General features: G+C 38.2%; 1 protein-coding gene across 8 annotated transcripts in view; it reads left to right on the forward strand.

The window, feature by feature from the left end:
- cadps2 (Ca++-dependent secretion activator 2) overlaps positions 1 to 25,837 on the forward strand; it is a 96,159-nt gene that overhangs the window by 42,614 nt on the left and 27,708 nt on the right. For all 8 annotated transcript variants that reach the window (XR_013786277.1, XR_013786278.1, XM_079450233.1 and 5 more), the window contains exons 5-13: positions 96 to 326; positions 643 to 764; positions 7,807 to 7,918; positions 8,276 to 8,415; positions 11,946 to 12,012; positions 12,141 to 12,249; positions 12,795 to 13,001; positions 16,255 to 16,391; positions 22,198 to 22,385. Coding sequence is in view for 6 of the 8 variants with exons in the window: in XM_079450233.1 (XP_079306359.1) it covers positions 96 to 326; positions 643 to 764; positions 7,807 to 7,918; positions 8,276 to 8,415; positions 11,946 to 12,012; positions 12,141 to 12,249; positions 12,795 to 13,001; positions 16,255 to 16,391; positions 22,198 to 22,385 (1,313 nt within the window). In the remaining 2 variants the exon portion in view is untranslated. The remainder of the gene's footprint in view (positions 1 to 95; positions 327 to 642; positions 765 to 7,806; positions 7,919 to 8,275; positions 8,416 to 11,945; positions 12,013 to 12,140; positions 12,250 to 12,794; positions 13,002 to 16,254; positions 16,392 to 22,197; positions 22,386 to 25,837) is intronic.

Consider the following 25,837-nt stretch of genomic DNA (forward strand, 5'->3'; position numbering starts at 1 on the left):
AGAAACTGAAAACGATTTGCATCCTTAATTATTAGGGGGGGTTCCCCTTAAATATCTTAAAAACTCCTTAAAAACAATTCTGCCTGTTTCAACAGGAGAGAAAGTTTCCAAAGTTTATATCTAAAGACATGGAGATGATGTATGTGGAGGAGCTCAGGTCATCTGTTAACCTGCTGATGGCCAACCTGGAGAGCCAGCCCGTGGCTAAAGACTTCAAACCCAAGATCAAGCCAAAGCTCACACCAATGAACAGTTTTCTGGACATCGGCGACGAAAACGATTTGCCCCTGTCCAAATCGGATGTAGTTTTGTCTTTTAATCTGGAGGTACAGGTTTATTATTTTATTTATTTCATAAGTTCATGTTAACTTTTATGCAATACAACAGTCATATCTGTACATGTTTTTAGGAAAAATAATTTCTATACGTGATAACCTTGATTTGATCAGTTTCATGTGTCTTGTCATGTTTGTCACATGTCAGATGACTTTGTCACTCCTTTTATGTTGAAATTCAAAATACACTGGACTGGAATGGCCACAATACATCTAGAAATTATATTTGGAATGGTCTCTTAATTTTTTCCGCAGCTGTAAATTTATATAAGAGCTACACATTTAAGCTTCTTTTTGTGATCTTCAGATTGTGATTATAGAGGTCCAGGGGCTTAAATCAGTTGCTCCGAACCGGATTGTGTACTGCACTATGGAGGTGGAGGGAGGTGAGAAGCTCCAGACGGATCAGGCAGAGGCCTCCAGACCACAGTGAGTGTATTACATTTACATTTATGCATTTGGCAGACCCTTTTATCCATAGCGACTTACATTGCATTATAATATACATTTGTTTCTAATTATGTACAATTCCCTGGGATCGAACCCACGACTTTGGCATTGCTAGTGCCATGCTTTTGCGACTGCGCTACAGGAAACCTAGCTACAGGAAAGCTAAATTATTAAAATAAATTTGGTTTGCGAGCTCAAAAACAATGGCGAGATGCAATGCACAGAATTGATGTGTAGATTTAATGATAATAACCTGTAGGAACTGTTGTATTTATGGTATTGGAAAAGCAGGGTGATTAATGCAGAGTATCAAACTAGTATCCAGCTAAAGGCTTTCTCTTGTGGTCTGGAGTCAGATGATGTGAAAATGAATGAATGCAAAAATGAATGTATAACTAGGAATGCCGTGCCTGGCAGTGATCTGTCAACAATTTCTATTCCAAGAAAGAAACGTTGAAGACATCACATTTTTTCTCTTAATAGGTTGTGTGCCAATGGAGGGCAGGAAGTGATTTTCTCCATAGCACTTCACTATAACAAACTCAATAAAAACACCTTTCATGATTTGAATGCATGTATTTAGTGTAGCAAAAATTACTGCGAGTATTGACTGAGAAACTGAGATAAAAATGGCTTGTAAACCTGAATCTGCGGTTGGGATGAGCTGAGCCAGATGACTTTCTAAAACACTGCTTTTACGTACCTAAATAACGACCAGCTGAGATCAAATGTACTGCCCAAGAACCTTGCCATGGCGCTGCAAAGATTGGGTCCTGATTAAACAGAAAAAGTGATAAGATATTTGAAACAGCTTAACACACCGATAACATGAGACAGCTTAACATACCGAAACAACGACCACTTAAAGACGAATTTCTGTTAAACCTTATTTGTATTTAACACTAGCTACTGTTAAAATAATTTATTCCAGGAATAAGAATAATCTCACTTTAATTTTGTTACTCATTATAGTTCATTATAAAGAAACCACACAACGTGGCTCAATGCGACAAACTGAGAATGTAAAACTTTTCTGTTGTCATGTTTATATTTGATATCAGTGATAAACAAATTTATTTATTATAGTTTTCCGTGGTTGTTGTTTTGGTAAATTAAGTTATTTCCTTATAATGGACTTCTATGGGGAAGAAAGCTTAACTCAAGATTTTTCAAACTCTTTTGTAAAGATCACTGATGTATTCTTTATATGTAAGTATTTTAATATTCAGTATAAAACTGAAGTACATTTCTACTGTGAATGTCTCCAGCTTTGTGTGTTTAGAACGCGAGCGTGAAATCCCTTTGATCTCATCTGTTCACCATTAGCGTACTGACACGTTTTGACAATGCAGGCACATTGAAAATATGCCAGTGTCACACTTCTGAACCCTTTAAATAACTCTCAGCCACATTTTAAATAAGAGATTTTGACTGGTCACCTGGATGCGGACGTTAAACCTCATTAATGGCTAATTTCGAGGCCCTTTCCAACCCAAATCATACCTGCAGAGATAATGCATCTGACCTGGATTAGGCATGATGTCGAAGCCACCCTATTTATTGAACAGAGAGAGGCAAGACTGGGCGATAACTGGATTTATATAGTCTGATGGAGTCCTCTTTGATGGGGTTTGATTTTGAGTAATTGAATTGTAAGGGATTACATAATGTTGTTTGCCAAGGAATAAAATGCAACGTTTTTCATCACAAAATAAAAGCAAAAATTATTAATTCATTTTCATTCATTTAATTAGAAACATTACTTAAGCTTTTCACATCTGCTATTTCACAAAAGTGTAAAAAGGCGATACTTCAATCACTAATAATGCTAATTATATAAGAACTTTTTGCTTGACATTATTGGTATCTGTGGTATCCTATTTATAAAAAAATGCTAATGTCTTCAAATTAGCGCCATACAATCAGCACAAATCACAAAAATATTGATGAAATCGTGGTGGGAATGTTTAGTAGGGCTTTTGAATATAATAATTTAATATGCATCACGGTGATGATGGGAAAGATTATTGCATGAGAACAAACAATCAATTCTTTAAAAATGCAATTCATTATTTAAAAAAAGAAAAATATATTGAGAGTTTTGTTTTTATATCGTTGCTGTTGATATAAACCATATAAAAAAAATTCAGAATATAATTTCGGCATCAGCATGAGCAGAACTTGCCCGTCTCTCACTTTTACTCTTTATACCTAAGATCTTTAAGCGATCTACTCACGTTATTAAAGTCCCAGTGAAACGCCTGGGGACGTGCAGAATTATTTGATGTGTTGATCTCATTTCAACTGAAAAAAGCAGAGAGCGCTAGACATATCGAGTGACCCCGCCCCCTTTTAAAATAACCAATAATGTTTTGTTTACGGCACAGTCAGTCTCTTGAAAAGAATAGAAAGATCAGTGATACCACGATGTGTCATTTGAAGCTTGTTATTTACTTTGTTGAGTGACACTGGCGTTTATCTTCTTGTTTACTCATCAAGGCTGTGATGTCTGATCTATTCATTAGAGCCTTAACATACAACATACTGTGTAGACTTTAAATGGGTCAGATAATATTTTTCCTGAGTTAATTTGCGCATATGGTCGACGCATATGATCACCTCTGTGCTATCATGTCTTTGAACCGAAGGACACGTGCAACCGCTCGTGTGACACTAACGAGAAATTAAGACTTTAATGTTAACGTTTACACAGTCTGGATCATCCTCTGTCACCCATCTAGTGCAATATGTGTCATTCACCATTTAGGATAAATGATAATAACAAGTGGCTAATATGAGGCCCTGCTTCAGCAGCTCTCATAGTGAAAGGGGGCGGGACTCTTTGGATTCTTAAGCGGATCTGATTGGACAAGAACTTTGACGAGAAGATGGAGTGTAGCGTGATGTCATTGAATTTCTGTCAGTTTTGAACACTTATATCTTCTAAATGGTCATTTTTTCAGTGCGTAGGAGCTTGTCAGTTTATTGGTGTACTTTAGGCTAAATTTTATTTCGATGTCACTGGGGCTTTAAAGATGCAAGCCTCTGAACCGCAGTTATATTCTGGGACTTCAACAAGAAAGACACAATTGTCAAAGTGTAAGTCTAAAATAAATTGAAGAAGCAGACTTACTCACTTACTGAGCTGATTTCTATTATTAAATATACAGTAATATATTGAAAAATGATTCAGGTACATCGATGTTGTCTCTTATGCTTCGAAGGGTTTCAGTCGTTTCTTTAAGGAGCTCCAGAATAGCAATGACATGACAAGGGGGAGGAATTCGTCAAGCTCAGACTTCTTTACTGTCGATGAAGGGCGGGTGGCCTTTAAAATTGTCATGCAGAGCACTGAGTAGATAGATGAGTGGAAATAAGCTCATACTCATTTAGCCAGTCATTAAGCAATGCATGCAGAACAGATGCAGTCTGAAAGTAATGGTCCATCTATATTGGAAAGTTATGATGTCAAAATAAAGTAATATTCAAACATTTCGCATCATTTGTGGTCGATGGTCATAAAAGCTCATTTTGAAATTTACCGTTATTGTACAATAAGTCTGATGTTTGTACTTCAATTGAAGCATACAAGATGTTATTAAAACATTCTTAAATCATGCTGTGATAACATCATCAGGTTTTGTACAAACTCATATCATATTCTAAACTTAATAAAATATCATGATAGAGACCAAACGCGTGCGTCCGATGAAACCGTCTATGAATGAAGTTGAATATAGCAAATTCTGAGAAACTCTTGAGATTCATGGAAAGGTTTGCAAAACTTTTCAGTTTGATCTGAAAAAATACAAATATACAAAGCATTTTCAATGGTATTCTGAGATTTTATTCCGATTTTGCACATACTTTTCTCAGCATAATAATTGCATCATTGTGCATATTTATTGGACGGATATTTTTCTCCAGTGGTCTACACTTAATTTTCTTATCAGACTGAATAAATGGCATGCGGGGATGAGTAGGGTTTTAATATGATAATGAAGTCATGTGGTTAAATCAGATTACTCTCACATCTGACCTCACAATGTCCTAATAACTAGCACAGAGATATCAGACCATACAGAGCCCAGGAGCCTTACAGGATCTTTTTCTTAAAGCGATCATAACGTAGAATATTGAAGTTTCTGCTTTTAAAATAAGTGTGTGATGTTTCATGCATATCATGCTTTAAGATTCAACACTAAAAACCGTCCAACAGTCCAAAAGGAGCATCTATTGAAGTTAGAAAAAAAAGCTTTGTTTCTCCAAATAGATCAGACTACCAGTTTACACAGAAATCTTAAAAGTAAAGTTCACCCCAAAATCAAAATGATGTCATCGCTCTCGTTATTTTAAACCTGTATGACTTATTTATTCTGCAATATTATTTTCATTTATCAATATTTTTTTGTGTTTTGCGAAATAAAGTAATCCATTCAGGTTTGAAATGTCAAGAGGGTGAATAAATGATAACAGATTTCCCTTTTGGGGCGAACTTTCCCTTTTAAGATGAAGTGGCAAAACCTCATCAGACCTCGATAAATATTCATACATATTTTATTTAAAACTAGATATTGCGACCGTTATTCCTTTTAATGATTATATTGCCTTAAATCAATAAACGGCAGGTGACATATTACGCATTATGTTGAAATTATATTAGAATTATACTTTAGACTGAACATTGCTGCCTCTATTTCTGGAACGTATGTAATTACAGTGAAGTGTGCCTCTATTACTGTATATCAAATCATTATATATTTAATATAGGTCCTGTGTTTGCTTTGGGCAAGTTAACGTCTCAATTAAAGCAAAATGAAACCCATTTTCTACCCCAAGTAATTTTGGTTAAAAGTTTATCTAATATAACTGCTTCTGAGAATAAACTTAATGCGAGCCTCAAAGAGCTTATCAAGATTTTTATTCTCAATTAATGTCAGTGGCTGACTATCACAGCGAGCATGCTGTAAACAAATAAGACTTAATTTAGAAAATCTTTTCTCTGTGAATTAAATATTAAGAAGCATGGTGCTGATGTTCATGGTAGATGCTGGTGCTTTGTTGCTGTGGCGACACTTCACTTAATAAATAGTCCCTCATATTTTTGTATTGGGGTTTCAATCAGCCTCCAGATAGGTAAAGTTCAGCTTGTGATCAATAATAGCCTCCCCAAATGTCCCCCCAGGGCTGTCTGTGGCTGACAGTGTCAGTTAAGTAAAGCAGACAGGGTCTCGTCTCTATATGTTCGGCACCAGCCGTAACTGTATTTCATTCTAGTAGAGTAAACATGTGGCCTCTAGACACCCAGCCGGCAATCTCAAAGAGACCCAGACACCAAGGACTCACGAGCCAGACAGTGATTCAGCATCGTGACTCAGTGCCTGTTGTAGATGCTGTTGTCTAGACTAGCTGCGAAAAGAGTTTGTGTGCATGTTGAATCACTGTAAAAGGATTCAAAAATATATATTCTTTATTTATTTAACAGATTTATTTTGAGTGATAGAACAATTGACCAATCACATCGCCCCTCTGACCGTATGGGCTTTGTTTTCACGTTCTGATGCAAGAGTTTGGTTAGATACTGATATACAGTCACGACCAATGATGTCCAACTTTGGAAAACTGACGCCTTCACTTTTTATTCAAATGTATTTGTAAAGACTTATTACAAATTTTGTATTCGCGTTGTGTAGTTGTACAGTGGCGGCCAAAAGTGATGTCCAACTTGGAACAATTGAAATGCATTAACATTAACAATTTTGTATCGATGTTGTATTGATGTGTTTGGAGGATAAACTAAGGCTCAGCTTTGAGTCGAATTTAAGGAGGATTGGGAACAAATACACAACACACGAAGAGAGTTTATAAAGAGAAAGACTACAGAATATTACCACAAGAGAGGATCAATAAATACTAATAACAAATAAAGCTTAGTTAAATGTTTGCTTTATTTCCTGTAAGCTGCTTGTTTTTCTATGCTTTTTTGTGTATTTAAAAACATATTCTGTGATATGCTCTAGTTTGTCTTTTCGCCAGATAATTCCATCTAATCTTAAAAATGTATCATATTTTTGATGGTTGATTCAAACCTGTGGGAGCATTGAATGCAAATATTGTAAAACATGTCCCCCTGGATATCACTTTTGCCCAATGTTTACAGCCGTTGAAAAAATTAGAAGACCACTTCAATATCTGTTTTTCTGATTTTAAAATGGACTATTTATAGGTATGTGTTTAGATACAATTTACAACTATTTACTATATTTATTCCGCATTTAAAAAAAATTGTTTCTTTTTGGATTTATTTGCAGAAATGAAAACTAAATGCTTCACATGCTGCAAAGATAACACATTCATATTCACTTTTAAGCAATAAAACAGAAATATTTAGAAAAAGTTCAACATTTGTTTTGTGATTACCTCCATTTTTGGCACGGTCTTTATGTGTCTCGTCATGCTGTCAGTCTTTCACATTGCTGTAGAATGACTTTGTCACTCCTGAGGTTTGACTCTTTTGAAATTCAACAGACACTGGGCCGGAATGGCCACAATCTGATAAATTAAGAATTTTCAATGGTCTTTTTTTCCACGACTGTACATGTGACAGTCATTTTGTATTTTAGACACATCTATACATGCCTACTGTACATGACTGCAGATTTTTTATTTTAGACACATGCCATATCTGAAGATGACTCTCAGTCATGCTTTGCTAGTTTCTGTGACAGTGTGACAGGGTTTGCTTACTTGTGGGGTCAAGTCCTGCTTTTAAAGTCAGCGGTGTTACTTATCAAAGCAAAACCAAAAACTAAGTCAGGCTATAGACTGCAGGTCACACTTCAAAGATGATAGAATAATCGAGAATAATAGAGTTTGATAGTCCAGTGAATGTGCACAGTGTGTTTGGGCTAATCTGGACTTTTCATTTATCTACATTTGACCGTGCCAAAAATCACATGGAAATCCATTTAGAAGATTGAAAATCTTTTGTCATCTGTTGATTTGTTTTCTTCCACTACAGGTGGGGCACACAAGGAGACTTTACCACCACACACCCCCTGCCAGCGGTCAAAGTCAAACTGTTCACAGAAAGCACAGGAGTTTTGGCTCTGGAGGACAAAGAGCTGGGCAGGGTAAGAATCCATCAAATCCTGCGATTACATAAAGCATCCTCTCAATTGGAACTTCATCATGTGTTCAATCGTTGGCCGTGTTGGGGGACAGATGTTTTTCCGCAGACGGTGTATGAACCGTAATGTTCGCTCACACGTGTGATTAGAAGTGAGCTACAATCTCTAGTCATTATAGCCCACAGTAACAGATGGAGACTTCCCATTAGAGACTCTCACCATACAGACTCCTCCTCCTCCATTGATTCTCCTCTGTCTTTAACTGCTTTCTCTATATTACCCATTCTATATTATCATCTTTCACAACAATTTCTAAGGCTGACCATCCAATTTTGACTTGTGTCTTTTCGGTTCATTCAGGTGGTCCTGCACCCCACCACCAATGGGCCCAAGACAGCAGAGTTGCACAAGATGGTGGTTCCAAAGAACAGTCAAGACGTGGATCTAAAAATCAAACTGGCTGTTCGCATGGACAAGCCTCCCAACATGAAGCACAGCGGGTATGTTTGTAATGATGCTCATATGCGAAATGCATCCATTTGTGTTTATAAAGGTCATAAAACCATCAATCCGTTAAAAAAATATTTGGGTAATATGATAGAAAAACAAAGAAACATTTTACACAGTTGAGAATGAAAAATTCTATGATCTATTATTAAAAATGTAAAAACATTAACTTTTGAGTAAATTGATGCGAGTTTTGTATATCAGATGTTGTAACTGTTTGTTTGTATAACTAGTAAAGGTAGAGCTGTTGTATCATTGAGAAATGCCCATTTTTGTTTGAATATTTAATTTTAAATATGAATTTTTTTTAATCTTAACTGGAAGAATGTTGGAAATGGAAAAGCTTTTAGTCTATGGTTATAGTGCCACCCAGTGGCTGAGGATGTGTCTTGCTTCGTATAAACTTCTTTATTCTTGAGTGTCTATAGGTGCTACATATTATTGAGCAGTTTTAGCGGTATGGAGGTGACATTTGTAGTCCAAACCTGAAATGTAATATAGTTATATGTAATAATATACTTCTTAAAAGCTCTGTTGATAAAGTCCAGACATCAGAAAAAATGTCGGACTATACACTTTCCACATATTGAATGGATAGTTCGCCAAAATATAATATTCTCTGACTTTATTGCTTCTGCAGAACACAAAAGAAGACATAAAAAAAAAGTTGGTAACCAAACAGCTCCAGCCCAGATTCACTTCTATTGTATGGACACAAAAACATTGCAAGTCAATGGGTGCCTGTTTGCGACATTCTTCAAAATATCTTTTTTTGTGTTCTGTAGAAGAAAGAAAGTCATACAGGTTTGAAATAACTAGAGGATGAGTAAATGATGACAGAATATTCATTTTGGGGTGAACACTTTCCCCAACAAGTGGATGTAAGGAGACCAGTTTCTTGGTTTGGTCATGTGACATTCAACAAATACGGACCTCTATTCACAAAATTGTTCTTTTTGTTTAATTTTCCTTCACTTTGTCGAGTCTACAGAATTCTTCAGTAGATCTTATGTGCATATTCTACTCATCCTTTATGAGACGTTTCAGTAAATGCGGTTTTGAGTGAGTAGCATCAATGAAGATGTGCAAGAGCAGCTGCTGGGCTCTCTCTCAGCGGGGCGGGGTCAAGGGTCATATCAGTGCCTTCATTCTGTTAATTACACAGAGGCCCTGCGTGATTCCTCTATACAGCAGCTCGCAGCTCTAATTGGCAGAAGCCTCTTCAACCTGGAATTACCTCTTTAACAGACCTCACAAGACATTTCAGAGCACACCCAGGCTTTCACAAAAACACACTCGCATGCTCAGACAGATGCAAGGTTACGTCTTACACCATCAGATATATTGTTTAGATCGAAAGACACGAGGAAGTATTCATCTGTTTACTAAATGTAGTATGAAGTGCAAGTAGTAGCGGTTTGATTCGTCATGTTTTACCCCCAGATTAAAATGGTTACCGTTTACATATTTTTGATGTTGTTTGAAACTTGTATTATATATTAAGTAAAATGGAAAGGCAAATTATAATTTCATTGCCCAATTGTCATATTTGTCATACTGTGTGTTCAGTTTCAACACAGTCTAATTAAAAGCACAGTCTCCACCCAGTGGAGTCAAATACTGACAGCAGCTTTTCAGAGATCAAAATCAGCCCATTTAAGTTTTCAAGTTGGTTTAATCTCTCTCTCTCTCCCACACGCACGCACACAAAAACAAACACCTGATGACTGTCCCGGTCAATAGAAAGTGGGAAAGCGATGATGGGGGGGGGTTCAGGTTGAGTGCACCCCATTAAAAGAAGCCATCTGTTTATCAGTGGAGCGACTGAGGAATTGGGAGCTATTCCGTTTTTGTGGAGTGACCCCACTGTGGCCCTCAGAGAGAGAACTGCCAGCACGAGTCTGATCAGTCTGTCTATCTCCTGCGCTCTCGCTCTCTTTATTTTCTCTTTCAAATTCACTGTGTATCTCTTTAAAACCATCTCTGCCCTCTTTCATTTGAGGGCCAGGGCATACATTTAAGACCTTTACGCATTTCACATTTTTCTCTTTAAAATCAACGCAAAAGAGGAGGTTAAGGGAGAATTTATGAGTCACGGATTTGTGTTATTGCATGAAGTATTTTGTGCTGTCTATGTTAAAAGAGAAATGGGTATAAATCCCAATTTGTAGGTGTAGGGAGCGTTTAAGAGCATGTAAAAAAGGCGTATATAGTAATCGCTTGGAATTAACAGTTAGATGAAGCAGGATTCGGTGTGGTTAAAGTAATAGGCCTTATTTATTATACAGGATTGGGAATTTTTCTGTTTATTTGTCTTTAATGGTGTGCTTGCATAAATAAGTGCATTTATTGAGTAAAAATCGCAGTTTTTCGTAAATAAACCAAATTAATTGTTTGTTGAACCAGTCCGTAAAATATCAGCTGGTTTTATTCAACGTTTACGTTTGTAATACTCGCAGCGCTGCCATGCAGACACATGGGGGCACTGTTGTCGTTTATAATTACAGCTACGTGGGATTTTTCATCATAGTTTTTCGTTATGTTAATTTTGACGTCTTGAAAACTTGTTCTTAAATGTGGATGGACGTTTGTGTTTTAAAAATGAATTTTTGGTATAATTTATTGATTTTAAAGGACTTTAATTTCAGCATTTCTGGTTTTCGCTTTTTAATGTTTGTTGTATAGCATACTCTGATAGGCTTGAAACAAATACGAAGTCATTCAAATATTGTATATAGTAATATAGTACTAAATAAGTATTCTCGGAAAATATATTTCTCGGGCCACGTTTCATATATTATTGTCTTCTTTTTCAAAGCTAAAGGAGTTCAATTATATGAACTTGTCATATATTTCAAAAGGTTATTTTGTCAGTTGCTTCTACACGCCGCTATTCTATTTTTATTCATATGAATACGATGCGATTATTAAACGCATACAGTATGATTTTGTCGCTGACACGTGACAGTGTATGTTGTGTAGTTGTCAACAATGTTTGTGTTACATTAGAGTAGTCGGCTGAAAAGAGCGCGCGCGGTGCAGGTGTTTGTCGCAGGTGAGTCATCCTCGTGCATCCGAAGGTCTTCTCGCCGGTCATTGTTGTCGTTTAAATGGGATCATGTGTATGAGAAAAGTGGAGAATGATCTGAAAATCACTTTCACGAGTGGATTATTACCTCTGCCACATGTTAACCCAGCCTGGCCCTCTACATTCACTCACTGCTCCCTCAACCTTTGACTGGAGTTCCCCCCTCAGGCGCTATATGTCCATTTATGAAGAATCGATTTTGCCTCACCTATACTTCAAGCATCCTCTGTTTTGTTGGTCTTTTGAGAACGCGACATGAATCGATATATTTGGGCGTATTTCAATGCGTAAACAAGGAACATATCTCGAATGTCTGTTGTACACATCAGCTTGATACGTAATGGTTCATATTTGATCATGCATATTTAGTACGATTTCCACAACTCTAATGTGTTAGATGTGTCGATACATTCAATTTATTTATTGTTTGTGAAGGTATCTCAACGCCTTGGGCCAGAGAGTTTGGAAACGATGGAAGAGGAGATATTTTGTGCTTGTTCAGGTAGGCCTATAATACGATTTAATTGAACGTTTATAAATGCTATATTTTTGTCCGCGTGGCAGTTATGACGGTGGCATTTCTTGTTTCTAAATGTATTTTTGGGGCTTTTATCTCTGTGTTTGTTGCAGGTGAGTCAGTACACGTTTGCAATGTGCAGCTACCGGGAAAAGAAGTCCGAGGCGCACGAGCTGATGCAGCTGGACGGGTATACGGTAGATTACTCGGAGCCGCAGCCAGGTAGTAACACGTTTTTAAGGATGACGATATGTCACGTCAAGTGCTTTCGTGGACGTTTACAATTTTAAATAAATATGGACATTTAAATCAATTCGAAAAAAAAATTAATAAATAGCTACTAAAAAAAATGACGATTTAAAGTCGCGGTGATTCGGGTATTTGGCGCACTTGACACACCACGTTAGAAAAATGTGAATTTGAGAAAGAACGAAATACGTGGAAAACACTTTGTTTAATTATAATTATGCTGTTAAATATGAATCAATTTCGTTTATATTAATCAAAGCTTGCGTGCATGAAACCTTAAAAGTTGACATGTTGCAGTAAATTTGTGTGTGCGTGTATATATTTGAACCTTTTAAACAATTCTGGTCAATGAATTGAAATAAAAAAAGCCTTATACGTGCAATTTTAACTGAATATATTTATTAATTTGTGCATGTAAAAAATCATGAGCAGAAAAAGCAGCAAATCTACACATGGTCGTTTGGCACCTAATGAAGGGTGAATTGGCAGATGAAGTTGTAACTCCAGCATCTCTTTAGGTCTTCAGGGAGGCAGAGCCTTCTTCAGTGCTGTCAGAGAAGGTGATCTGGTGGTGTTCGCAAGCAACGACGATCAGGACCGCACCCTTTGGGTTCAAGCCATGTACCGTGCCACAGGGCAATCCTACAAACCAGTTCCACCCGCTCAGAACCAACAGAACTGCAGAGGGGGAAACACCCAAAAAGATGCCCCTATCTCCTTGCTCAGTAGGTTTTGCCATTTTAAATGATAGTGTTTCGTTCTCACAGTAAAATTACAATAGAATCAGATTCACGATCTTAAAGAGTAATTTTATAATATTGCAGTGCATTTTGGGTATTAGTTTTATCCATAGTGGGTGTAGAAATAGATTCTGTATTTAAACTTGATTACCAGCCAAAGTCATCTTCATTCAGCTGTTTTTCATGTTTTTAATCGAAAAGGCAGTTTTATTACAGTAATAAAACGGCTGGCAAATGAATTTAGAAATGGAAAGAGAAGGTAGGCTCTTTTTCTGCCACCTCCAGCAGTCCCCTCCTGAATAGACTCAGAAATTGAAGGTTGTGGTGGCCAGCCATCGATCCATCGGGCCCGCAGCAAAGACACAGTCTAAACAAATGTCAGCGGGGGACTTGAATACCCCAAACATTGCTGCTGAGTGAACGGAGAAACCCTCACACAACCGAAATTCTACAATTTGCTCACTTTCAAACAAACAGCAAGTGACACGAATGAGGTTTATATTATTTATTGCTTCTGAAGAGCAGTTCTGAGGCCATTAGGGAGTTCTTAGCTTTAACACTGAAAAACGAAAAGAACTGGGAAAGGTATTTTGAGGTTACTTTGTTGGACACAGATCTTATTTGTTTGGAGTGACATGAATCATAACTAACAAATTGACTTAAAACATCGATTCATCATCGATACTCTTATATATTCTTCCTTATGTTTTTTTTATTTTTGTCTTTCTATTTTGTTTCGTTTTAAGCCTCTTGCGGTATGTATAGGTTTTTCCTATTTTTCCATAGCTCTTTGCTTTCATGCTAAAGGCTTCTCTTTCAGGACGTAAAAATGAATGTTCTGTATGTAGTGAAAGACAAGGAGAATACTTAAAGTGCCTGTTTGTTGGATCATGAAAACAGCGATGTCTTTATAAATGTCTGTCCTTACGGCTGAAATATCATTGGTCACTGTTTACCCAGGTATGTGAGCAATTAAAAATGAATTCTTTAGCAGTCTTTTAAAAAATATATTTTTATCATGCATTAAAAGGGAATTTAATAAATGTCTTTCATTTAATGAAACAAATTCAGCTAAAACCCAAAAATCTCAATCAACTTTTCACAGTCTACAAAGTTGATGAAGTTATTGTCATTGATTTTCAACCATTGATTGAAGTATGTAAGTGTTAGGCTGTCTGCATGCTCAACGCTTTCACTGCACGAACACTGAGCTGTCGTACCGCTTTACTCTCAACAGTACACCCAGACAGAGGCTTGAGCTTCATATCGGAGCGTGATGGAACACCGATGCGCTGTCCTGCCTCATTAATCTTCCCGGCTCCGGCTGGTTTAGCTCGAAGCGCCCAAAATCAAGTACCTGTGATTTTGCCCCCGCCACCGCGTTGATACCTGTCATAAAGCCACCGTCCACCTTGGAGAGAGATGTCAGATGGATGTGACTGCCACCATAAAGACGCAAACAGGAGATGGCCTCCTCCTCCGGATCGGGAAGCACGAGGTGCGTTCCCGCTGCCTTCAGCCAGGATTAAAGGCGACACCCCCCCTCCCTCTGAGCTGGACTTCGTCCACTTGTCCATGGATAATTGCTGAAACTTAAAGTTGACACGGATCAATGTGCTGCTTCTGTCAAACCTGATTCGTCAAGCTTGCGCCCTGAGAATCAATAACACGCTTCGCTCCTTTTTATTAGCGCTTTTAATCTATAACTCCTTTTGTCTCTTTTCTATCATCCTTCCACCCACCATGTCTTTTTGGATCCAGTCATTTCGCCAGAAGACATTAAGGAGCCTGTAATAACGAATGTAAAATGACCTAGATGAAATTAAAAGGCCGGACAATGGACCGTCTAGGATGGGCACTTTTGTTGGCCCGAGAGCAAGTGAGTGCCGAGATTGGAGGATTGTAATCCTGCTCACCTAACACGGTTCGGGGGGGACCGACAAATGCCCACACCGCTTCCAGGCTCGAATGGGGTTTTTCACCATCAATAAAAGCTGTCCGCAAAGTCATCGGCATGCCAAAAATGGCAGCGTTAATAAAAGCAATCGCTAATGCTCGTCTCAAGAAGGTGCCGCCGGCCACGGAGGCGTCAGGGGACGTGCCTCAAAAGCCTTGGTCTTTTGTGGTCTTCGTGAAGTGAAGGCCCTCGCTTCGCATATGTGGGCTCTCAACATGCCGCAAGCAAGTGTTAGGCTTTTCAGGGAGCTCCCATTAGCCCGTTTTGAAAGGACTGGAAATGAACTCGGACACACTTTTAGCGTTTTTCTTGCATTTCTTCCTCTTTATCTTTTCGTGACTCGCCCTGACCTGCTGCCCTCTCCGCATCAACATGTCTGCGTGTGTATTTCTTTTCTTTATCATCTACACCCATCAGCCTGGTTCTCATGTGGAAAAGTCTGGAAAATGCTCCAGATCGCGATTAATTGTCCTAAATTTGATGCTCTCATTACCTTGCACACTTTTGAATCAAGGTCAAACACTTTAAAACACAAGCCACTGAAAATCGCTTTAAGTGCTCAAACGTCATGCGTTATTTTTTCCCTCTTGCACCGTAAAGATCAGAGCATTCAGATCGGGTAGATAAGCGAAGGGCATTCGATTTGTTTTTGGCTACTTTGGCATTTTATTTATAACACAGGTTTGAAAGCAAGAGGTGCTCAACTGACAAATCCAAGACGTGTATCTGCGGGTGTGCGCACACGCGTTGGGTGTATTTATGCCAGCGTGCTAATATTTTACAGCAGTTTACAACCACGCTTTTCTAACGTTTCAGAAAGACTGCCAGTTTCGAGCGTTTGCAGCTGAAACATTGCAAAACTGAGTTTCACAGTGTAGCTTTGGCCAAAAGAGGTGAAATACAAACACTAGAGGCACGCGCGAAGACGGGGCCGTGTAACCAAACACAGACTTGCGTCTTTCAAGCGCTGCTCAAGGTGTGAACCACACTTCCCCGCCACCTTCTCATAATATTCATGGAATCTAAACAGGACTGCTAAATATTCAAAAATATACTGTTACCCTTTTTTTTCAAGCAAACTGGTCTGGGCATGTTATCAAATATTCGTTTCAAATAATCACAGAATGCTATGTTTAAAACTATCAAATCATTTCCTTGATCTAAATAAGGGTTAGTTCTCTAAATGCTGCTATTAACTGGTCATTTCACACGATGGTAATGGGGTTCGGTTGTGTGTGCCAGCGCGTGCCAGACGTCTTACTGCGTGTGTTTTTGGCTCAGGTCTGGAGAGGACACAGAGACAAGGAGTGGAGGAGCTCATTTCCGCCGTGCCCTGCAACTTCGACCACGCCAGCCTGTTCCGCATCCTGCAGAAAAACACGCTCACGCATCGCATGAACGACTCCTTTTCCTGCCTGGTGAGCCGAGAGCGTGCGAACGCATGTGTGTGATCGAGGAGGAGTGAGTGGGAATCATGCGCTTTAAGTTTAAACTGATCATGACATTTCAATCGAACAACAAGTGAGTTGGAAGCGCTTGGTTTGGATCCGATACATTGTGGCAACCTCTTTTCAATGAGTCTGTGTGTGTGATGTGTTTATGAGAGTGCTAAATAGAGGCGGGATTTATACGTCCAAAGCAGAGGGATGTGGCCCTCCGGCTGAGTGAGGGCTTGTGGGTAAGACGGGAATAAATGCTTCCAATCAATACAACCCAAATAGGAAAAGCATCCGATTGCATGCGTCTCCTCCATTTACTCCCAATGATAAAAGATTCCTGCTGAGAACCGAGTTAGTATGTTTTTGTCGCATAAAATTGGCCTAGTAGTGAGATAGATTTGTGTGTAAAAGCTCCTAGAACACAAGTGGAGGCCCCAAACGGTGTTGATTTTGAATTTGCGTTGTACATACTTTGTAATTCTTTGCGGGTTAGCGTTAACAACCTCAAACGCTTTTTCTTTTTGTCCCTATTGTCCTTCCGTACCTGCTTTGAGCGAGCACCTTATGTTATCTATTCAGTTGCTGAATGACTCTGTCTGTGTTCGGCTCTTTGTGAAGGCTCCCCAGTCTTTGTTCAGGCTTCTGCGAGAGAGCCACAAAAGCCACCTGAATGTGCTGCCTTTCCCAGGCTTTCTGGGATAATGCCATCTGTGAGGGAGCGGGCCTGTTTTCTCAGAATCAAACGGGAGTTTCAGAACACTGCATGCATACAGTTCGATTTGCTGCAAAATGTGTATCATAGATTGCAATCTACTGATAAATTCTGAACATCCAAGCGCATTTGTTGATTTCTATGTGATAACAGAAATTAAAAGTCTCAGACCTTTAAGATCACCCCCCCCCCAAAAAAACCTCACAGTCAATAAATGTAGCTTGGGGGAAAATCAATAAGCAGTGCTGTCGTGCACGTACGGCCACATAAAGCACAACTTTTTGGATCAGCTGTCATCTGATACTGGGATTAGGCTCAGTGAGTTGATTCAAAAACCAATATTTGGATTTTTCTCTGACTGTGGGGAATGTGTACGCTGGAATTATTGGATTTTCTGTGTGTGTGTGTCAGCACAATGTGACTCAGATCATCTTGAAATACTTTCTTTTTTTGGCAATCAAATCAGCAAATTAGTGCCAGTGATGACCAGCCATGCTCCAACCATAATGTAATTACTTGCGTTCCCTTTACCCGTCATTTTATAATCACACACACTATCCGTAACACACACACACAGTCCACCATGTTTGCCTTGCTAATAAGCCTTTATTAACAAGCCATAGTGGCCTCCAAATGAGCCATAAAAAGCTTTTGATTACTGTCAGGTACTGATGGAAATGGAGCAATTTAGCCCTCGACCCAATTAGGCAGAAGAAAGATATGAGCAAGTTAACAAGATTGCCTGGTGTTTTTAACCTTAGAACATATTAGCTGGCTTCCTCGATATAGTGAATCATTTTTGGAACGTTTTTCGGGGGTATTCATAATATATAATGAGTCATCATGAGTCTTTGTCTCAGGTGTGCACTTACATTTTTTACTTGAATTTTGATTGATTTTTAAAAGATTATCTTTTTACTAGGGCTGTCAAGGTGTCAGATTTTAACTTCACGGTTATAGTGGCAAGCCGCATTTCGTGGTGCAGATATTATCATGATACTTATTCAAAGTCTCAGTTAAATTCATCTTTAATTTTGTTTATTTTATGTATTTAAATCACACTTTGAATTCAAATGTAAGGATAAGACTGAATGTCAGAAAGATACGAAATAATGCGACTGAATGCATGTGTAGAATTAACACAGCATTGATAACCGTTTTAATCGATAACTTTTAATATCCCGGTTATTGCCAGTACTGATATATTGTGACACCAATACTTTGTAATTCTACAGTAACTGAAACATGGTATCTCTAAAACTGCTACTTTCAGGAAATTAAATAAATTGTAAAAGATATATAAACAAAAGTTTGAAAAACTCATATCCTTCTGAAACTCGGATGTCCAAATTCGCTGTTTTTCAGAAAAGGTAAACATTGCTTATTAAAAACTGTGCTGTCAAGTAAACAAGCCCTTTTAATACTTTTATTTGGTTAAATATTTTCAAAACCAAGCGACAAACCAAATGTGTTATTAATAATAATAATTTATGGCAAAAAAAATAAAATAGGAAAGATGGCGTTTTCAGAAGGACAGCTGTGATATACTTTTCATTGGTTAAATATTTGAAAAACCCACAAACAAATTTAAAGGGTGACCAATAGTAATTTATCGAAAAAAGAAACAAAAAGTGATAAAATACGGACACCCACGGTTTCCACCAAACAGTGACATTATAAACAAATAAAGCTTTTTTTTTTGCTGAAAAATACATATTGTTAGGTCTTCGCACCAACTTGATTTTTGAAATTCCTCATTAGTATTTTTTCCTTAGCAAATTTAATCAGTTAGGAACAGACCAAGCCAAAATATAAAATTGCCATAACCAAGGCTTTACGGTCCGCCTCTCGTTCTCTGTGTGTGTGTTTACTTTATTTATTTATTTATCTCCCTCCACCCCCATCTCAGATAGCCAGACTGGGCCGTGTTCACTAGGACGATTCCGCTGCCGTCTCAGTCGGTCGTTAGTGGTTAATTGAGCGCTAGGAGCCAAGACACGAGCAGGCCATCTGTTTGCCAGAGTGGAACATCTTGTGGCACTCGGCTCGGCGCTGGGCCACCGTGCCTCAGCCCTGAATGGTGCAATATTAATAGATCTGACCAGCACGGAAAAAGAAGGATTGTGACAAAGAAGAGACGAATGGGGAGAGAAAATCATGAAAATTGATGGGAAAAGTTTAAAGATGGGTAGTGGTTGCCAGGGAATGATAAAGAAGGGATAGAAACAGGGTCCAACGTTAGTTTTTTGCCAATGAAAAGTGAAATTTTAATATCGCTTACCAACCACTAGACCTTATTTTATATATACTGAACATTTATGCTTAAGCATGCATTGAAGTTTACTTAATGTGTCATTTCGGTGGCTTGATGTGTGAAATATTTCTTGAAATATTCAACATCACATTTTTTCACACCTGACAATACATTTGAAAATCTGGCTCATGTTTTCTATGGGATATATTTGGGATACATTTGACCTGAATTGCTTACATGACCAATATTAAAAATATTTTAACAATGAAGTTAAACTGTTTATTAACTTTTAACTTCACAAGCTGCAAAAAAGAGTAAAATATTGCAGTATTGCAAAAATAAAGCAACAAATGCATCAGTTGAAATTTATAAATTTGTGTGTTTTTGTATGTCTGGCATTATTGTAGAAAACTACACTCTCTTAATATATGTAGTACGTATATACTGTATATATTACGTTATAAGTAGCTTGGCAATGGAAAACATTCAAAATTCAGTTTCACACAATATTTTTAAATTTCATTGAGGTTGCCAGGTTGGGTCATTTAGCTCAACATATGTCACGTACATGCATACAGTATCTGTAAATATTGAAGGGCTTTAAAGAGATCCCGCAGTAATATAAGTCCTTAACCACAGCTTTGAGAAACATGAGTAGCAATTTGCACAGGTCAGCCTGAACTTTATAAAGAGACAGGTGCATTTCAAGAAGGACAGGCCGTAGATTAGGCAACGACAGGAGATATCAAGTGCGCATAACTCAAAATACGCCACGTATCGGCTTTGTTCAAATCGTACACCGTTCGACCGCTCTCTGCATCAGTTAGTCTTTAATGAAGGTTTCTGTTTCTACCACTGCAAGAAGGTTGGAAGGTCTCCGTATCTCTGCAGCCTCTCAGAGCCCCACGCCTCAATCCCTCGTGACTGCTGGTCTCCCTGTAACGTCTGAGACGCATCACAGTTCTCCTGACTCGTGGCCCCGCGCACCGTCGTGGGCGAGCGGCCTCGTCAAAGTGTTAATTTGCTAGCGTTCCTTCAGAGGAGGCGTCTTAATTAGGTTTGTAAGATTCATGCCTAATTTAGTTATTATGTGAAGGATGAATGAGCTAATGAATGCAACAGTAGCCTCACGGCGATCTCCACCCGCCCATATTATGTGTGACTTTTCTGCCTATGAATTAATTGTTTGCACTTAACCTTGTACTCGTTTGTTTAAATGTTGGAAATAGACGGAGTGTTTTGAGCAATATTTTTTGGAAGAGCTCTTCATGCACGCTGCAGTTTTTTCTTATGTGTGTGTGTGTGTGCATCTTGGCGTGAAATGAGAGGCGTGCTGAAATCAGACACTTCATGTTCAATTAGTGCAGCGCAGTTTTTGTCAAGAAACAAAATGTCTTTGGAAGTGTCATCACTTCATGCGCTGAACAGGAGGTTTATGAGGGGTCAGTGCAAAGGCAACAGCGTTTTAAAAAGTTTTTTTCACTGTTTATTGTGGTTATTGTTGCTTTTGGCCCTGTTACAGAACATTTGAGATACAGTAGCACAAAGTAGTATGTGATGTAATAGTTAAAGCTTAAACTGTTTCGTGTTTAAAGCTGTAGTCTGTCACTTTGTATGGTTAAAAATAAACCGTTTTAAGCAGGTACATTTAAATATTGTTCAAACTGTTAAACCATGGTAAGCTTTAATAAGTTGAGCTTTTAAGAAATTGTCAGTCAGACTTGAACCCACATAAAAAATGCATGTAAAGTAAGGTGCGATTTTATGCATAGAATAAACATCGTGTCATAGAGGCGAAAGTTTTAGCAATCAATTTCCTTTAGTACTTTGGTGTTTTTAGTACATTTTCCTACATTTTAGTTTGAGAAACTCATCAGACATGACCACATGTATTTCCCTTTGGCCCTTGTAGGGCTTGACCCCGTAATGACTGCTTGTCTATATTTGAGCTATATTTTTTATTTTATCTACACTAACCATATCAAAGATGGGGTAACACACGCAGTTTCTGCCGATCCCATATTAATCTTGAGAACCTATAAAGTAGTATTGCATACGTTGAATCTTCGAGGAGTATTTAGTTTGATCACATTTATAAGATAGAGATACAGCTGTGTGATTATTTCTGTAAAAGACGAGTTGGTGATGGCAGCTTACACCTTGCTTTTCAGAGAGAAATGAATAAATAAAAGGAATACAGTAGGATCCCTTTTACGAAATAGTTTTTTAACAAGTTGACCTTATTAAGCATGAGAAGCCTCCACTTTTCACAGTGTAAAGAAGATAAAGTGCATGAAATGTACGTTACCCCATCTTTAATATTTAATGGTATACAAATTGTATTACATTAAAATAAAACTATTTAACAGTTGATTCTTTGGGGAGGTCTACCGAAAGTTATGCTTGGTCCACATAACGTTTATGTTGTTGCTGCTGAAACCGTCTATAAGAGAAGGCAATGTAGGGAGTGTCATGACAGGTAGGATTTACAGGTATATTTGGCCTGTTTAAATCTCATTGGTTCGTCAGGTGTTCCAAGAGTGCATGGATGATGTGACCAGAATAACACTTGGAAGCTTTACTGTTTTATATCACTCCACCCCAGTAACTGTTAAATTGATACTGTAATGCTGATAACTTGATTGATTCAGTGGACATGTCATAGCTCTCTGTCTCTTTCTGTCTTTCTCTATTAATCTCTTTTTTTTGTCTTTATGCAATCTGCCTCCTTATGACTCCAGTAACCTCTGATTTCGGAAATGAACCCCTAGTATTGATATATATTGTCAAGAGCATAATAGTAGTTGCTGTGTGCACAGGGTTGGTTCAGCCCAGGCCAGGTGTTTGTTCTGGACGAGTACTGTGCTCGATACGGGGTGAGGGGCTGCCATCGTCACATCTGCTACCTGCGAGACCTGATGGATTTTTCAGATAACAACGCTCTGGTGGATCCCACCCTCCTACACTACAGCTACGCCTTCTGCGCATCACACGTCCACGGAAACCGGTATGAGAACATCCTCAAAAACTCACTGTCCTCTCTTCTGGTCTGCATTTGTGATGAGATTGATGATCTTAAATCTGAGATCTTAAACAATCTAAAATGCTTACAAACACGTCCGCACAGCTTCCTGTGGACTCTTAAAACTTTTTCACGCATGCGCTGTTGTACACGTTTCGTCCGCACAGTCTAAATATTTGGGCTGCACACGGACGGGGTGTGCCCTGACCCTTCTGATGATGAAAATTGTGTCATTTGGATGGCACACGAACGCGGACGGGCAGACTATACCTGCAGCTTTAACAAAGACATGAAAAGCTGATGTTTTCGAGCTGATACAATTTTGCACAAAATGTAAGGTATTCAACTTTAACTCGCATAAAGATGAATACTTTAAATAATCTGCAATTTTACCTAAATCATTACACTCTGGACACTTTTGACCCACATGTTATTGATGGGATTTTGGATCCTTTGACGGTTTTGTTTTGATTTTAACTAAAGCATAGTTAAATTTTTTAAGGGAGAAACCACTCACTGGCCCAATGGTTGAGTACAGTGGCGTGGCAATGGTATTGTCGCAATTAACCCTTCGCAAAGCCCGCCCCCTTTTGCTATGTCCGACATTAGCCAAAGTGCAACCACTGCACTAAAGAATATTTGTCATGAAATAATATTTTCTGTACTGTTCATACAGTACAATCGACTTTATAAAACCACAAAAGGACTCCCCAGTTAAACTCTGTTTAAACCGCTCATTCCCTCGATATGTTTGATGTTTTAATTTACAGACATTTTTCCAGACCACAATTGTGAAAACCTTGATTTTTATTAGTAATAAATAATAATCAATGAAATCAACATATAAATTCACAGTTTCTGTGTCAGAGTCTTGCAAAGACTAACATCAGAATAACTTCAAACATAACAATCTATTTGTTACGCAAGTACAGTAACTGTTTTGTGGCAGTTACATAACCAGTGAAGGATTGTAAAGAAAACTCAAAGATTAGTCTAATAGGTAATAGGTTTATTTCCTCAATATGAATATAAACTTTACATTAGTGTAAATACTGTATAGCCTACATTTAAGGCATATTCCCAATGTCTTGTAAACATAGTTTATGAATTTTATTTAAGAGCATTTTGAGAACATTAATTGAGAACACTCCCATCTCAACAAACTGTAACAAACAGTTACTCATAAAAACCTTTGAGCTATTTAAAGGGGAAACTTCACCCAAAAATTAACATTCTGTCATCATTTACTCACCCTCAAGTTGTTCCAAACGTGTATAAGTTTATTTGTTCTTATGAACACAAACAAAGATATTTGGTAGAATGTTAGCAAATGACATTTCTGGAAAAGTATTGACTACCATAGTAGGACACAAAATAAGATATTTTGAAGAATGTTGTAGAGCAAACGGTTTTAATTCACCTTTGACTACCATTTAAATGTGTCCCACTATGGTTGTCAGTGGTGTCCCATAACTGTCAGTTGCTGACACTTTGTGTTTAAGAGAACAAAGAAATTGATACATGTTTGGAACGACTTGGGGGGGTTCATGACAGAATACATTTATTTGAGTGGAGTATCCCTTTAACAAATTATTTCCTTGCAATCAGCAGGTAAACTTTTCCTGGAGGTTGTGCATTTTGAAACCGGACGTGCTAAGTGTTTGAAATCAAGGATTTCATTTGTGTCAAAACCATGAAAAGTCTCAGATGTTTGCTAGATCACAATAAGAGAGAAAAAAACATTTCTTTGCATCATTATTACGAGCATAATGGGTGGCCAGACAAAAGGAAGTAGAAAACAGAAGAAATTCTTTAATCATTGGGGAGGCTCAGCTCAGCGTGGCAGCCATGTTCCAGCATCAGTCATAGAGAGTGTGAGCGAATGCTTGGCAAATTAATTAAAGCCTCTCCATTATCTCCTAACGCAAAGCAATTAAACCCTAGTTAAGCTGTCCGTTTGTGCTTCTATTACAGTTCAAGATAACATCTTTGAAAAGACCTCTGAGGATTTCATTTTATTGATGATGTATATTATTGATGGCAGTTAATTATGAAACTACTCCGCATCGGCAAAGAGAAGCTCGGCATGCCAGTTTCTCCTGTGCACTTATTGAGTCTTTTGTGTTCAGCTTGGAGACTGTGCCGTTGAAAGGCTTTCACTTTCCACTTACCTCAAATCACCCGCCAATTGACTTATTTTATGTTAAATATACACAGATGTGCTCCGTCTCTTTGATGGCCAATTTAGTCAATTAGGGAGAGTAATGATTAGCCTCTCCAGCTAATCCACTAGTTACAAACGAGGAAATTGGCACGAGTAGCTTTTTATGACCGTTCAGAGCAGCCGAGCCTATAGACCACTACGCAAGATGTAAACACTGGTCCAGAGGCCTGTTTCAAATGTTATTTGTTTATATATTTATCTTACATATATAATTACATCTTATAGATATTTGTTTGACATTATAAATATTCAGTTGGTTGAATTTTGTTTAAATGTTTGTGTAGTGTTAAAGAACTGAAACAGGAAGTTCTTCAGGACCAGCACTGTTTACGTCATCCGAAGAGGTCTATAAAGACTGCATAGAGGGGATTTATACATTTACATTTAGCAGACACTTTTATCCCAAAGGGACTTACAATGCATGATACTTTACATTTGTATCTGAGCATGTGCAGTCCCCTGGGACGAACCCATGACCTTGGTGTTGCTAGCGCCATGCTTTAACCACTGAGTTACAGGAAAGCTTATGATATTTAAGAAAAATTTATGTTATATATTCAAGTGTATAGATCTTTTCACATTGTTGCTTTGTTGAAACCAGCTTTACACACAGTGGAAACAGAAGCAGAGTGATGTAATTGTGAAAAATTGATTTAACTTGCAATTTGTATTCATTCAATGTACATGTTATTGTATCATCATTTTGTAGAAGCTCAGTCCAGAAAGACGTTTTTTCTTCCAGAACCCTGTTGTCAAATCTCAAAAAGTCTTTCCAGCAGAAATACAAGTCTGTGCTGATTTGAGGTGACAGTGCTACGTCTTATGAGCAGTGAAGGGTATTTTAACAGACTACCTCAAAGACACGTTTGTCAACCTTGTGGCACGTTTCATTCTCCGTCGACTATGTTTGAATGACAGATGCACCCTGAGCTCGTATAGGCCGAAGACTTGCAAGCAAGTATACGAGAGGAGTCGGACAGATGAGGCTTTGTGTCCTGGATGAACTTGAGCGCGTCCTGACAACGATGTGCCATCGTTCAGAGTGATAGTCAGAACGGCGATCGCGAGCTAACCTCTTTCTCACCTGTCAGTCTCGCTCCGAGCCTTCTCTCTCACCTGTCCATCATGCTCGGCTGCCCATGTGACAAGAGTCTTTAAGCGTGCACGCTCAGTTCCTCATACTGTAAACATGACATACATCCAGGGTGTCACC

This window comes from Barbatula barbatula (genome assembly GCF_947034865.1).
Source record: "Barbatula barbatula genome assembly, chromosome: 25".
NCBI lineage: Eukaryota > Metazoa > Chordata > Actinopteri > Cypriniformes > Nemacheilidae > Barbatula > Barbatula barbatula.